Here is a 12,401-nt window from a genome sequence, read left to right on the forward strand (position 1 = left end):
TTGCTTGGACTTCCTTATCTCTCAAACAGAAGCTGTCATCACACAAGGTTTTCAGCCACAAAACTGTTACAGTAAATGTCTGACTGCAGCTGTCTCACTCATGAGCTTGGGCCAGTGTTCAAATGTGAAAGCAGCCCAGGCCAAGCCACCAAAGTCATCTGAGGATGTGCTGGGGCACAAATAGCTTTTAAAGATAGTTATTTTCCCCACTCACCCCAAACCAGAACAATAATCAGATGGCTTTTTTCTTTTTTTTAAGAGACCTGTGTTGCGTGTTTGATTAAAAGAACAGTAGTAAAAAAAGATAATAAACCTGAAGCATTTTTAATAGTGCTCAACAGCAGTTGGTTAGATGTAGAAATGACAAAGAACCTGGGGAGAAAAGGGAGTGGTAGATGGTTGCCAAGAAAGTGAAGCCCTTTGCCTCATGCTACTAGTTACAGCATAACTGCTGTCAGGCAAGGGATTACAGGCAGGGTTTCTCTTACCCACCTGCATGTGAAAAATCACACACATATAACTTCCACCTCTAGGCCAATCTGCCACCCCTTGAAGAATCCCACAGCAAAGACACCACCAGAAGGGCCTCTGTGCAGAAACAGCAGTGGGTGACAACCAACGCAGGCTCCCCTGAGCCACGGGGGAGGAAAACATCACAGGCCAGCAAGAACCACCATGCAATACCCTTTTCCCAGGTGCATGCAGATCCCATACTACCTTACCCAGCTGCTGCTGAAAGCAAGACACCCTGGAAAGAGTTCATCTTATGAAAGCGAGAGACTCAGAAATAGCCACAGTCAGAAGGTGCTCAGTTTCATTTCTTTATAAAGCAAAGGCCAAGCTCACTCTCTGCAAGGCTTTGTAGCAGCATGGGAAGTACTGCCTGCATAGCCCCTCAGGCCAGCCCACACAAAGACCATCTTCAAAGACAGTCTTGAGCATTTCCCCCGCCCTCTTCCCAGCTTCCCTTCTTACCTTATCTGTAAGTGGCAAAACCCACCCAGCTCAGTAGCTGATTGTTAGAAATACAACACCTTCAGGCCATCACCAAGTCCTGGTCTTTGCGGTCAAAGCCAGGTCAAATCCTGTAACTGGCCCTTGCTGGCATTTACACCAGAGTTGTTCCCCTTCTGCAAAGGGGCATGTTTCCTGCAAGTGCTTTTTAGTGCAGTGACAACAGGAACAAGCAGTGTGAGGTAAAGCAGGGTCTAACATTCACTTGATCCTGGTATTAGAAAAGAGCCTGACCCTTTTACTGCATCACCACTCCTAGCATCTACCACATCCCAGCACCCAGGCAGAGAGAAAGCATTGATTCCAGATCAAGCCAGGTGCAGGGGGAGAACTGAGACTGACCTGAAACAAATGCAGAAAAACCTGAAAAGGCTGTTCCTGGCACTGCAAGCAGGAGAAGAGTGAAGAGTAGCTCAGGAACACAGTGGTTAGTGGAGAAACCTAAAAGCACAGAGACATGAGCCTGGCTCCTCTCCTTCCCACCATGCAGAGGCTCTGGAAGCATCTGTGTTCACAGAAAGGCAGCAGGAATAGGCTGAAATTTCCTGTTTCAAGCAGCAGATTCCTCCACAGATGCGTGCTCCTCCCTGCTAACAGCCACTTGCAGGAAACCAATCCCATGTCTAAATCACCTCCCCAGCCCCATGGGTGTTTAAATAAGATGACTACAAGATACACAGCCAACATTTTGTTCCACCTTTATTTTAACAATCAGATAAAAACAGAACCATAGTTTTAAAAGTCATTACACAGCAATTATAAAGTGCATTTTCCACTTGAATATTGTGTACAAAAATATCTTTTAAAAAACAAACATGCAAAACACCCCACAAGGCACTTCCAGGCATAGAGCAAGGAAAGCAACCCCTCGCTTCTATGTTCACATTAGCAATGGAAAAGGGAAAAAGGGAAAGGCCACAAGTAGTATTTTTAAACCGCTATTGGTCAAATAGTCAGTTCCCATCCTAGCTTTTACTTATGGCATTGCTCTAGCTAATCTTCCACGTTCCTTCCTAAACACACCCCATCCACAACCTAAAACCAAACAGGCTCCATAAGGAGATACCACCATCCACAGTACCCCAGACATACATGCCTTGATTCAGCTCACAAACAACTCTCCATAGGCTTGAGAACATGCTAGGAGAACATGACTTCTCTACAGTCAGTATCTTACAGTATTAACACCATAAACTTCTTAAAAAAGTGTCACTCAAGCTTGCTTAAAGTTTAAAACCAGGTTTAAGCCAAGCTAGGCAACAGTCCCTTCAAGAGTGACCAGATGCAGGTTATAAGGGCTGATTCAGGAAGCTGTTTGAACGGAGGAACCAAGCGTGGTGAGCTCTGGACTAGCAAGCAGATTTACCACCTTGACTAAGTGATCAAGCACAGTTATGACATGCATTGGTGTTAGGTTTTTGGAAAAGGAGCAGTTGAAGGGAAGCTATTCTCTCTGGAAGCTCTTGCTCCTTTCAGCATCCAACAGTGATCACAGTATCCTTTCTAAGTTCGGGTAAAATAGTTTTTAAGTATTTTATACAGTAGTCTCCAGAATTAAAAGCTAAGTTTAAGAAGTTAGGTAGGCTAGCCCATTGCTTCTCTCCAGCCCATCCAAAGGCCATTATCAATGCACAAAAAATTATATAAAGCTTATGCACTAGAAAAAAGTAAGATTCCCTTGACTTCTATTTCTACAAACTATTCAGCACTCTCCCTTTGAGCCAAGGGAGTAAGTTACTCTGCTCAGCTGGCACCCAAGCAGCTTTGTGAGGCTGTTCGGCACTGCACAAGCTGGCCACCTCACCTCAGGCCTAGAAGACAAGCTGCCTCTTTGAAGATGGGGATGCTTCACATCTATGATTTGTTTCACATCCAGGTGTCAGGATGACCCATCTCACACTTCTTATGGCTAGTTCTTTGCACAGGTGGAGTGAGCCGCTTCTTATGGACACAGAGATGCAAAGTTCGGGCATTTACAGGTTGAGATGGCAGCTACTGCCACAACAGTGAGGCAGGCCCAGCACATTGATGTTCATCCAGTACAGCCACAGCATCCTCACAGGTGAGGACTGCCATGCCATTAGCTGCCAAGCAGTCCAGGGTACCCAGTAACAAACCATTAGGAGATCTTTTTTAAAAGCAATGTTATTTCCAAAGCCTGTTTATCCCAAAGCATTGCTGGGATTGCATGTTACCACCCCTTCCTCAGTCAAGGCACTTCCACTGCAGCAGGTACACAACAGTCACCTTCTTGTAACAGACACAGCACAGAGCAGCCATGCGGTCCATTTGTATTTAGCTCCTGTAACACCTGAGCACAGCCTCCTGCACAGGACTCTAGGCCCCAGCTGGACAAAACCCTGGTTTACAGTCCATAGGAGGAAGAACTGCATTTTCAGGGCCCAGCACGGCCAACAGCTGACTTCAAATGTCCATTAAGGGGAAAAAAGCATCACCCATCACTTGTGATTAAAGAAATAGGAAGGTTCTGAAGAAGGCAGTCAAGGCTGTTGACCCATGGCTGTGTTACAAGCACCACACAGCTACAGCTAATCTCTATTTTTGGTAACACCAAGGATATAATGAGAGTTTTTTTAAGATCAGCTGATAAAACAACTGGTGACTAAGCAGATCAGATCCTCTTGCACAGGCACACGTCTCCTAATATGGCAGGCTGCAGGGCCATATTTCCTGTCATCACAGTCGCATTCTTTGTCTCCAAAACACCCTTTCTGCCTCCAGCAGGAAGGGCCTCACACTACAAGGATGCGTGCAAGGAGAGGACCCCGTTCCCCACAAGCCCCCTACTATTACCAGACAGGCATGGGCCAGCTTTGTAAGGACAGCCCACTAAATATAATACTAGAACATTCTGAAAAAGCCTTTTAACACTAGGCAAGCAATACAAACCAGCCACCACTACGCAGCTTCAACAGACGATATAAGCACTGTAGCGTTCCCCTGGAGACTAGCAGCTTTATAGAAGAGGAAGGAGTAGCAGCACTGAGGAGATGCATGAGCAACAGCTCCTGGTCCTCTGAGCATCCAGAGAGCCAGTTATCTGAGCTGGGGCAGGAAAGGCAGCCCGTTTTGCCAGGGACGCTTCCCTGACTACAAGCCCACTGCCAGCAGAGCACTGCACATCTGGTTTTGCTGTGAGGCTTATGCAAAGCTACGTGGAGCCATACTTCTTCCACCTTTCCATACACTCCACCTTCAGACCGGCTTTCAGGCCTGCTGACGCGCCAGCAACAGTCAATCAGGACTTTGTCCTTGGGTCAATAGTAAGGCCCTAGCTTCTCGTAGCCAGAATAGCTGGGCCACTCAGGAATGAGGCCGTAGGAGCATCGAGGGCTCCCAAACTGGTCAAAAGCACTGCCAAAGTCAGGGCCCTGTGGGGGGCTGACAGCTTCCTGGGCAGATTTCAGTTCTGAACGTACAATCCTGTAATTTGTGCCCCTGTTGCTGTCCCAGTACACCTTTCCATTGCACTCAAAGGAGATGGCAAACTCTACTCTTTCATGGGATTGAATTCCCTCAGGCAAGCTGATGTCAAAGGAAAATGTGTCCCGATCTGACCCTCCATACGTATCCTTGACATACTGGCATGGGTGATCCACAAAGTTTTTCCAGGTGTCAAACGTCATCCTGATCTTCACAGTCTTTTCAAAAGCAAGGTTCTTCACCTTCACTGTTCCCACAATGGATCGCTCCTTCAGCATACAGTTTTCGAGGCAGACACAGTCTGCCTGGAGGCGGTTTCTGAAGTCCAGGTAGTCCACAGAGGGCTGAACAAAATCCAGGACAAAGCTGTCCCTCTCCACTGTTGTCAGACCCACGATGTTGTCTATCAGCTCAGTGATGTTGAAAGGAATATCTAGCGGGTCATCAAACTCCGAGAACACCTTCACCATTGTCAGAGCAAAGCCTCTGCTATCTGCAAAGGACACCCTCTTCTTCACTTTGTTGTGTGTGAAGGTGTTTGCTGCCTCTTCTGGTCCATTCAGCGTAGTCTTGCTACTCAGCTGGATGCAGGGCCGCAGTGGCTTGCTTGGCTTTGGAGCAATTTTGCAGGCACACTTCTCTCTTCGCAGGGGTGAGGAGCACAGGTATAACTGCATTGCTACATCCACAGCCATTGCTTGTTTGTGAGGAAAATAGTCTAGTACTCTAGAAGATAAGAAAGGTCAGTTGATATTAGAAAAGCATTTAAATATGAATTTTATCAGACAATTACTACACCACTTCTCAGCCATCCCAAAGAAACTTGCTTCCACCAACCCCACAAGTCCCTCAAGCTTAAAGGCAGGTACTTGCATGGTGCGATTTACAGACGTGGTGAGAAACTTGCTACATCAGATGTGACAGGACCAGAACCTGTTGTGCTCTTGAACAAGAGGTCTTAAAATTGCTACAGGGACAGAGCCACCATTTGAAAACACACACAAGCACTGCCCTACTAGGCTAGCAACAGCAGGCTCCAGAGCATTTCTGGCCCAAAGCAAAGCCCATGGCTCAATCCTGCTGGTGTCAACAAAACCCAGAGATTATCAAATGTCAATGCTACATAAAGCAGTATTCCTGCTGCACTCACCTCAGAGCATCGGATGCTTTTGTAGGAGCAGGAACTCAGTTTGTCACAAGCTGCTGTATGCAACTGACCTCACCTTTCATAAAACCCCAAAGGTCTGGTATTTTTAGAGGCTAAAAAGCCTCGTTTGGTTGAGCTACAGGTATCGCTCACCACTGCCTCCCTTAACTGCTCCATCTGAAATACCTGCAAGTGGCATTGTAAGGATAGCAACAGTCTGGTACAGCCGCAGGGTAGAGACTCAGCTGACATTGCTCTGCACCGAGAGGAGCCCCTTTCCCCTACTGCACTTTAAAACAGACGTCAGCTCAGATGGCCCAGAAAGTTTTACCTCCAGCACAGAGCTCACACATCAAGCCTCCATCATGCTAGCACCGAGCCCCTCGGAAACACCTACATAGCCACAGGGCTCTGCCAAACACAACCCACCTACTCAAGGCTGACAGAGCCTTTGGAAACAGCCTGTGCCTTTTGGGGCAAGGACTTGTGTGCCCCTCTACCACGGGCTCCCCTCCTCCAGTGCCCAGCCTGTTCTCCAGGGATGTAACACTGTCCGTCTCTGTGCACCCACTCTAGGGAAGCTCCCACCCAGCACCTTGCCAGATGTAGCCCTGGAGTTGCCTCCGCAGCCAGGCAGCTCCCAGAACATCATACCTATCGCTCCTGCCCTTACACCAAGGTTAGGCTAGATGCTTTTGGCAGACTTTTTGGCCTGGCTCTGGATAAACCACTGGACAGATTTATCACACTCATCCCCCCTTAAGTCAACTGCATTGCAGCTGACCTTAAACACAAAGTATTACCTTAATAAAAATCCCATCTGGCTGCAAGCCAGGCTCCAAAGCTGCTCCCACCACACAGAATAGGACAAGCCAGGAGCAGTAGCAGCAGCCACTGGCCATGTGATGCAGCACAGCTCCAGCTGCCAAAGCCACGCACAGCCAGCTCTAGTACTCGATTGCTGCCCCCATGCCAAGAAAAAGCGAGAGCTATGCTCTCCAATTCAGTGCTTTAACTCCCCACCCTGCAACACCAACAGAGCAGCTCTGAGCAGGCTTCCACAGCATCCATTCAGCAAGGGCATCTGTTTATTGATAGCACATGTGCCAAAGCTTGCTTCCCAACACAACTCCTTCTGCATTGCCTCCTTCCAGCTCAAGGGCAGCTGTACAAGACAGACAGTAGATCCACCTGTCCACTAATGCCATTCCGCTCATCTCTACCTGGTTTTGCCAAGTTTTTAATTCACACACACTTTATATAGGTCATTTCTTCCTTTAAATTAATGCAGCCTCCAACACCTCTCTCTTACTTGGGCCAGTTTTATCTGCATTGCATCTTTTCCCAGGGAAATTTATTCAGCTGAATCCCCACAACTGCTGAAAAGTCAGGTTTCTTAGTAAGCCTTGGTTAGTCACATTTTTATAACAAAGAGGCATGAAATAGCCAGCCTGATTTGCATTACTTGGAGCTTTTTTCAAGCTAAGAACTATAGTAAGTGCTTTTCATACCCACTATCAGGCCATGCTCTGTGCTTTTACAAACTTTTTCAGCCGATTTGATACCCCAGACATACCCTTCTGCACTTGAGAGCCTGCTGATGCCCAACTCACAGCCAACAGAGGAAGGTTTGCCTTTTGGGGCTGGTGTTGGCCATCTTAAACTTCAGACGCTTTGAAGGTGGGAGCAGGGAAATCATTACAGGAGCTTACACAGGAAAGGGAGCTGCAGTAAGCGAGCAGCACAAGGCTGACAGCCCTGCGTGGGTACAGGGGCTGAGCCCTTCCCCCTGCCCCCCCAAAGGCCAGCAGAGCAGATTCTGCCTCCAGACACTTTCCTGCAGCTTGGCCCTCTCCAGAGGGGAACGTCACCACTCTCTCCTCCCTCCCTTATTCCTAGGAAGGAGATGCAAGTCAGAGGAAAGGAATTATTTACCCCTACATTTAACAAAACCCTTCGATTGCCTCCATCCTGCTCCCAGGGCTGGGTAACCCTCTTGCAGTGGGCTCGACGTGCGGCAGCTGCTACGCCCGAAGTTTTCGGAGGCGACAGGCTGCTGGACGGAGCACGCTCGGGCTCCCTGCCCCCTTCTCCTCCCCGGTTCGGGCCGCTCCCAGGGCACAGCCCAGCTCCCACCGGCATGGGGGACCCCGAGGCCGTAACCCCGCTACCACCCGCCCCCCCCTGCGGAGCCCAGCAAAGGCAAGCCGCACGCCCAGCCCCGCCGGCGCTCCGGGGGGCGCAGCAGGGCGACGCCCGGCGGGGGGCACCGCGCCCGGCTCCCCCGGGGGGGGCCGCAGGAGCCCAGCCGGGAGGATCCCGCCCTCCCCAGCGGCAGCACCGCGGCGGGGAGCGCTGGTACAGCTTCCGCGCACCCGCGGGGTCTGCGGTCCCGCGCCGGGGGGCACGGCGGGCACCCGGGGAGCACGGCGGCGGGGCGGGAGCATACCTGGCGCACTGCATGAGACCGGCCCCGGCACCCCAACTCGCCCGGCCCCGCCGGGCCCGCAGCCTTAAGGCCGCCCGCCCCGCCCGCCCGGCCCACGCCGCAGCCAATGAGCGCGCTCCCAGCGCGGCGGGCGGCCAATAGGCCGGCGGGGGGAGCCCGCGGGGGGCGCGCGGCGGCTCCTGAGGAGCCGGGGCGGGAGGGGCGGCAGCTCGCTGGGCGTTCGGGGCGAAGGGGCCCGCTCCGTCGTGGAGGTGCCTTGCGAGGTGGGCTCCTCTTCCCTCGACCGGGGCTGCCTTGTCTTGGTAGAAGGCAGAGCTCTGTGGCAGGCGTTGGATGCCCCAGTGCCTCCCTGTCCCGCTGCAGTGCGTGGCTGCTGCGCCGCGGTGCCCTCCCTGCCGGCCCGCAAGGGCAGCGTGGGGCTCTGTGGTGGTCGCAAACGGGCAGAGAAGGGCTAAACCTCCAGGTTCCTTCAGGAACGTGTTCTCGAGGCAGGAAAGGCTTTTTGGGGCGCTGCTGGGCTGGGCCGGGGTGCCTGGGTGCTGAGGGGAGGGTTACTCAATACCCCACATCTTGCGGCCGCTGCTCGGGGCCACGGGTCTGTGGTGGCACTGGGTAGAAACCTCCAGAGGATACTGCAGAAACTCCTCTTTTTGGGCAACGTTGTGGAAAAAATTACTTTCTCATAGAGGTGACTGACAGTAGGAAGAATCACCTGCGGGCCCCAACCAGCACAGAGGCCCACACCATGGGAGTCCCTGCCCGGGAACATGCGCAGAGCTGTGAAGTGTTTCCGACCCCCTGAAAACACCTGCCAGGCAAATGGATGCCCTGGCATAGACCCCCACTGGTCTGCAGGGCCAGCTGGGCCAAGGGGTCTTCCCAGCTGCCCTCCTGCTGCCAGCTCCTGCCTCTGCTCCCTGGGGGTGCTCCTGAGTTCGCTTTGGCACAGAGCCTGATGTCCTCAACGATGTAAAAAGTGTGTGTGGAGCTAGCCACCCTGGCAGGGAAGCGGCTCTGGGGACAAATGCCATGTCCATGAGCAAGCAAAGCCTGCTTCGAGGTGGGCATGGTGCATCCACTTTCTCCCTATGGTAACAGTGGGATAATAGTATTTGCCTCTTTTTGTGCCACATCTGGCTTCTAACTGCGGAACTGTGAGCAATGCTGCACTCCCTCTCCTCCTTTACAGAGCATAAAAGCAGGATTGAAGTGTCACCATTTGTTTTCAATTAACTTGTGGAAACACACACAGCTATTGTTAAAGCCAGAGACTTCCTGCTAGAAGCTGCCATTTCATAAACTTATTACTCTGCAAGGAAAAAGGGCATTGTTGAGGGAAAAAGTCTACATTGTTTCTTGGTTTATAAACCCTTTTTAGATAAAGGCAGTGGTAAGATTTAAAGTCGGGGAGAGAGAGCTGAAAGATGTGCCCACTGCAGGAGTCTTTCAGACTTTACACTACAATTTCGTGTGCTGAGGTGTGGTGGGACTTCAACACATTCTACGGAGTGACGGGGTTTACATCGGGGATGAGAGGAGCTGTGTTCAGATTAGCCTGGGAGCAACACACAGAGACCCAGTAAGGTGGTCACAGCTCATGGGCCCTCTCCACTGCTGTGTCCCCTTCTCCTGGCAGGGCCACCACAGCCTGGCTCAGCGTTGCTGATCTTGGGACACTGGAGAGATTCAGGTGTAAGTAAACTCACCAGAGTTTAATGGGATGAGCCAAAAACCTGGGAAATCCCAACCTGACTGGCACTTGTCACTCTGCTCTGCCGCAGATTTCTCCTGGCTGTTGCTGGCTGCTCAACACCATGGAGGTGCTGAGGGAGGTGTTGGTTAGCCTTTGAGCTGTGTGGGTTTTGGCCAGCCAGCGCCGGGGAAGGAATGCATGTGAAGTGGCTTCGGGTGCGTTTCTGCCCCATGATACAAGCCCTGTTTGCCATGAGCCGGGCAGGCTGTTTCACAACTGCCACTTGATGTTTGCTCCTGAAGCAAAGGTAGGTGGAAGTCAGGGCAGGGTGTTGTGCTGGGCTGTGGACACAGGCTGTTATCTTCAGGGAGCTGAGATAGTGGCTATATTTAGGTCTGTGCAAGGCCCTTGCACAGTGGTCTTTGTGATTTCCCCACAGCTTTCCACCCCTCCCACCTTGCTGAGGGATGAGGCAGAGCTTGCTCCCTGGCATGGGGAAGAGGCTCCGTAGGTGTTTCTACCTGGGGGAGCATTGTAGAACCAGTCCCATCTATGACAGAGATCTCTGGAACAAGGGTCCCGCTCTCCCATCAGGTCTCACCTGGGGGTTGTTCCTGGTTTAGCTGGAGGATTTAGTCCAGGGCCCCTGGGACAGGACATAGTGGCTCCCGCACCCCTGGGGTGCAGCCCTGCTGGCTTGCTGCGGGAGGAGAGGCAGAGTTTTTCTGTTCCTCCTGTGGGGCAGCCCTCCTTCCCCCACCACAGTCCTTCAAGAACCACCTCTACCAGCAGGCTTGAGTAGGTCCTTGGGTACCCTTCCTGGTCTTGCCACCTCCCTTGGTGCCCTCCTAGAGGCAGGGGTGGATGGAGCATCTTCTCCCTGTCTGGAACTGGCAGGCTGCTGTGCCAGCTTGGCCTCCCAGCAGCTGGCCACTGGGCAGCCCCGGCGGGGAAGGGGAGTGGGGACAGGGGTGTTGTGCAACCTGTCTGCACCGCAGCAGGCTGCAGAGCCAAGGTTCAAGGGCGAGTGTTGTAAACTGGTGGAGCAGCTGATGTAACAGCGCTACCCAGGGAGCTGTGCTGGGGCTGCCACCATGGGGCACCCCATCCCACACCTCGTGCCCTCTCCCAGATCAGCAGCCCACTCCTGATACCTTCTTCTCCCTGCTACCCCAGCTGCCATCCCCTCTTACTGCCAATGGGCACAGGGGCTCCAGTCCCCTGCACCTTTGCACCCAACTGCGGCCCCAGCCTGGCTGGGGGTGCCCGGCAGTGCAGTTGATGGGAGGTCTCCATCCCTGGTGCTGGCAGTCCTCAGGGTGGCAGCAAAGGTGCCACGCTCCTTGTGCTCACCACGGCAGCCCACTGAGGCAGATGGTGCCACCGTGGTAGTGCAGTTGCTGTTGCAGTGCTGGTGCTTGCCAGCAATTTCCAAATCGGCAGCACTGAGGAACTGCTGTCTTTCAGCCGGGCCGTGACGCTTGCACCAAGCGGAGGAGGGCTTTTGTTAAAGTCCACCTGCCTGCCTGTGATAAGGCTGTGAGGGTAACTCTGAAGTAATCGTAATTAGATGTTGTCTCATATCAAAATGCTATGAGCGAAACTAATTTTTGAGTAATTTTGGACAGCACTGGGGCACTGTGGGAGAGTTGGCCAGGCCAGTGCAGAGTCAGTCCCAGGAGCAGTGGCCGTCGGCAGCATGACATGCCATCCTCCAGAGAGGACATACCTGTGGCTGAGCTGGGTGGCTGGCTGGCTGTCGGTCCTCCTCCATCCCCTCCAGATGTACTGCTGGGTGTCAGCCACACTTGATGGTGGAGTGGGAAGCTAACGCATCACTTCTAAGTTTTGTGAGAATCAACAGCTGGTGGGGAGAGACCCAGCGAGCATTCTGGGCTTGGCTGCAGTGGCCTGCTGGCCAGTCAGTGTCTCCACCAGGTGGCCAGCCAGCACTGACAGCCCCTTGGCCAGCTATAGTACGTGTCATGGGGCTGTTCATGGAGTGGTGGAAAAAGCTGAGGTAAAGAAAGTGGGACAGAGGGACAACATGACAGAAATCTGCAGGAAACATGTCTTCTATTGTTCTATGTTTCACCATCAACTTGGTCTTAGCTGCAACTGTGTCTGAGGCCTGATGTGTTGCTTGGGCGCACCTTGTGGTCCCAGGCCCCTGTCCAGCTCCTGAAAGGTCACAGCAAACACAGCTCCACCAAAGAAAACAGTTGAGAAGTCTTGTCGGATGATGAGATTTCCCTCTCTAATTCCACATGTCTCAAACTCCTGTGGCCATCCCAGGAAATCAAGCAAAGAACATTCAACATGCCCCGGCACCAAAGAAAATCCCACCCTCAGTTAAGGCTCCTGACCATGCTTCAGGGAGCCATGCTCCAAGGCAGAGGCCTCATTGCTCCTGGTTCTATCCAGAAATGAGGAGTTACTTCAGTACATTGGCTGCTGGCCTGAGGTAGGATATTTACCTTGGCATGGCTCCCTTTGGATCTTGTACGCGTTCGTGGTCAAAAACCTCAAGGAACATGTACTCTGCCCTCCTGAAGACCATGGCACCTTCCCCTCCAGCACAAAGATAGTGTGGGGCTAGATGCAAAGCCTGCCCTGGTGCTGTGTGTTGTAGAAAAAGACCGGGTATTTTAAAG

The 12,401-nt window shown here is 52.3% G+C and overlaps 1 protein-coding gene across 3 annotated transcripts; it reads right to left on the reverse strand.

The window, feature by feature from the left end:
• Positions 1–1,695: 1,695 nt before the first annotated feature.
• Positions 1,696–8,123, reverse strand: PPP1R3B (protein phosphatase 1 regulatory subunit 3B). Of its 3 annotated transcripts, XM_055725093.1 has the most exons (3): positions 8,055–8,104; positions 7,182–7,500; positions 1,696–5,184 (listed from the first exon to the last, which is right to left on the reverse strand). In XM_055725093.1, exon 3 carries the CDS (start codon positions 5,151–5,153, stop codon positions 4,293–4,295), a length of 861 nt encoding a protein of 286 aa, XP_055581068.1. In that variant the 5' UTR covers positions 5,154–5,184; positions 7,182–7,500; positions 8,055–8,104; the 3' UTR covers positions 1,696–4,292. The 3 variants fall into 3 exon arrangements, with proteins under 3 accessions (XP_055581068.1, XP_055581062.1, XP_027657489.1); XM_055725087.1 differs by lacking the exon at positions 7,182–7,500 and having other exon boundaries at positions 8,055–8,123; XM_027801688.2 differs by lacking the exons at positions 7,182–7,500; positions 8,055–8,104 and adding an exon at positions 5,609–7,174.
• Positions 8,124–12,401: the final 4,278 nt, after the last annotated feature.

This window comes from Falco cherrug, chromosome 1, assembly GCF_023634085.1.
Source record: "Falco cherrug isolate bFalChe1 chromosome 1, bFalChe1.pri, whole genome shotgun sequence".
Classification (NCBI taxonomy): Eukaryota; Metazoa; Chordata; class Aves; order Falconiformes; family Falconidae; genus Falco; species Falco cherrug.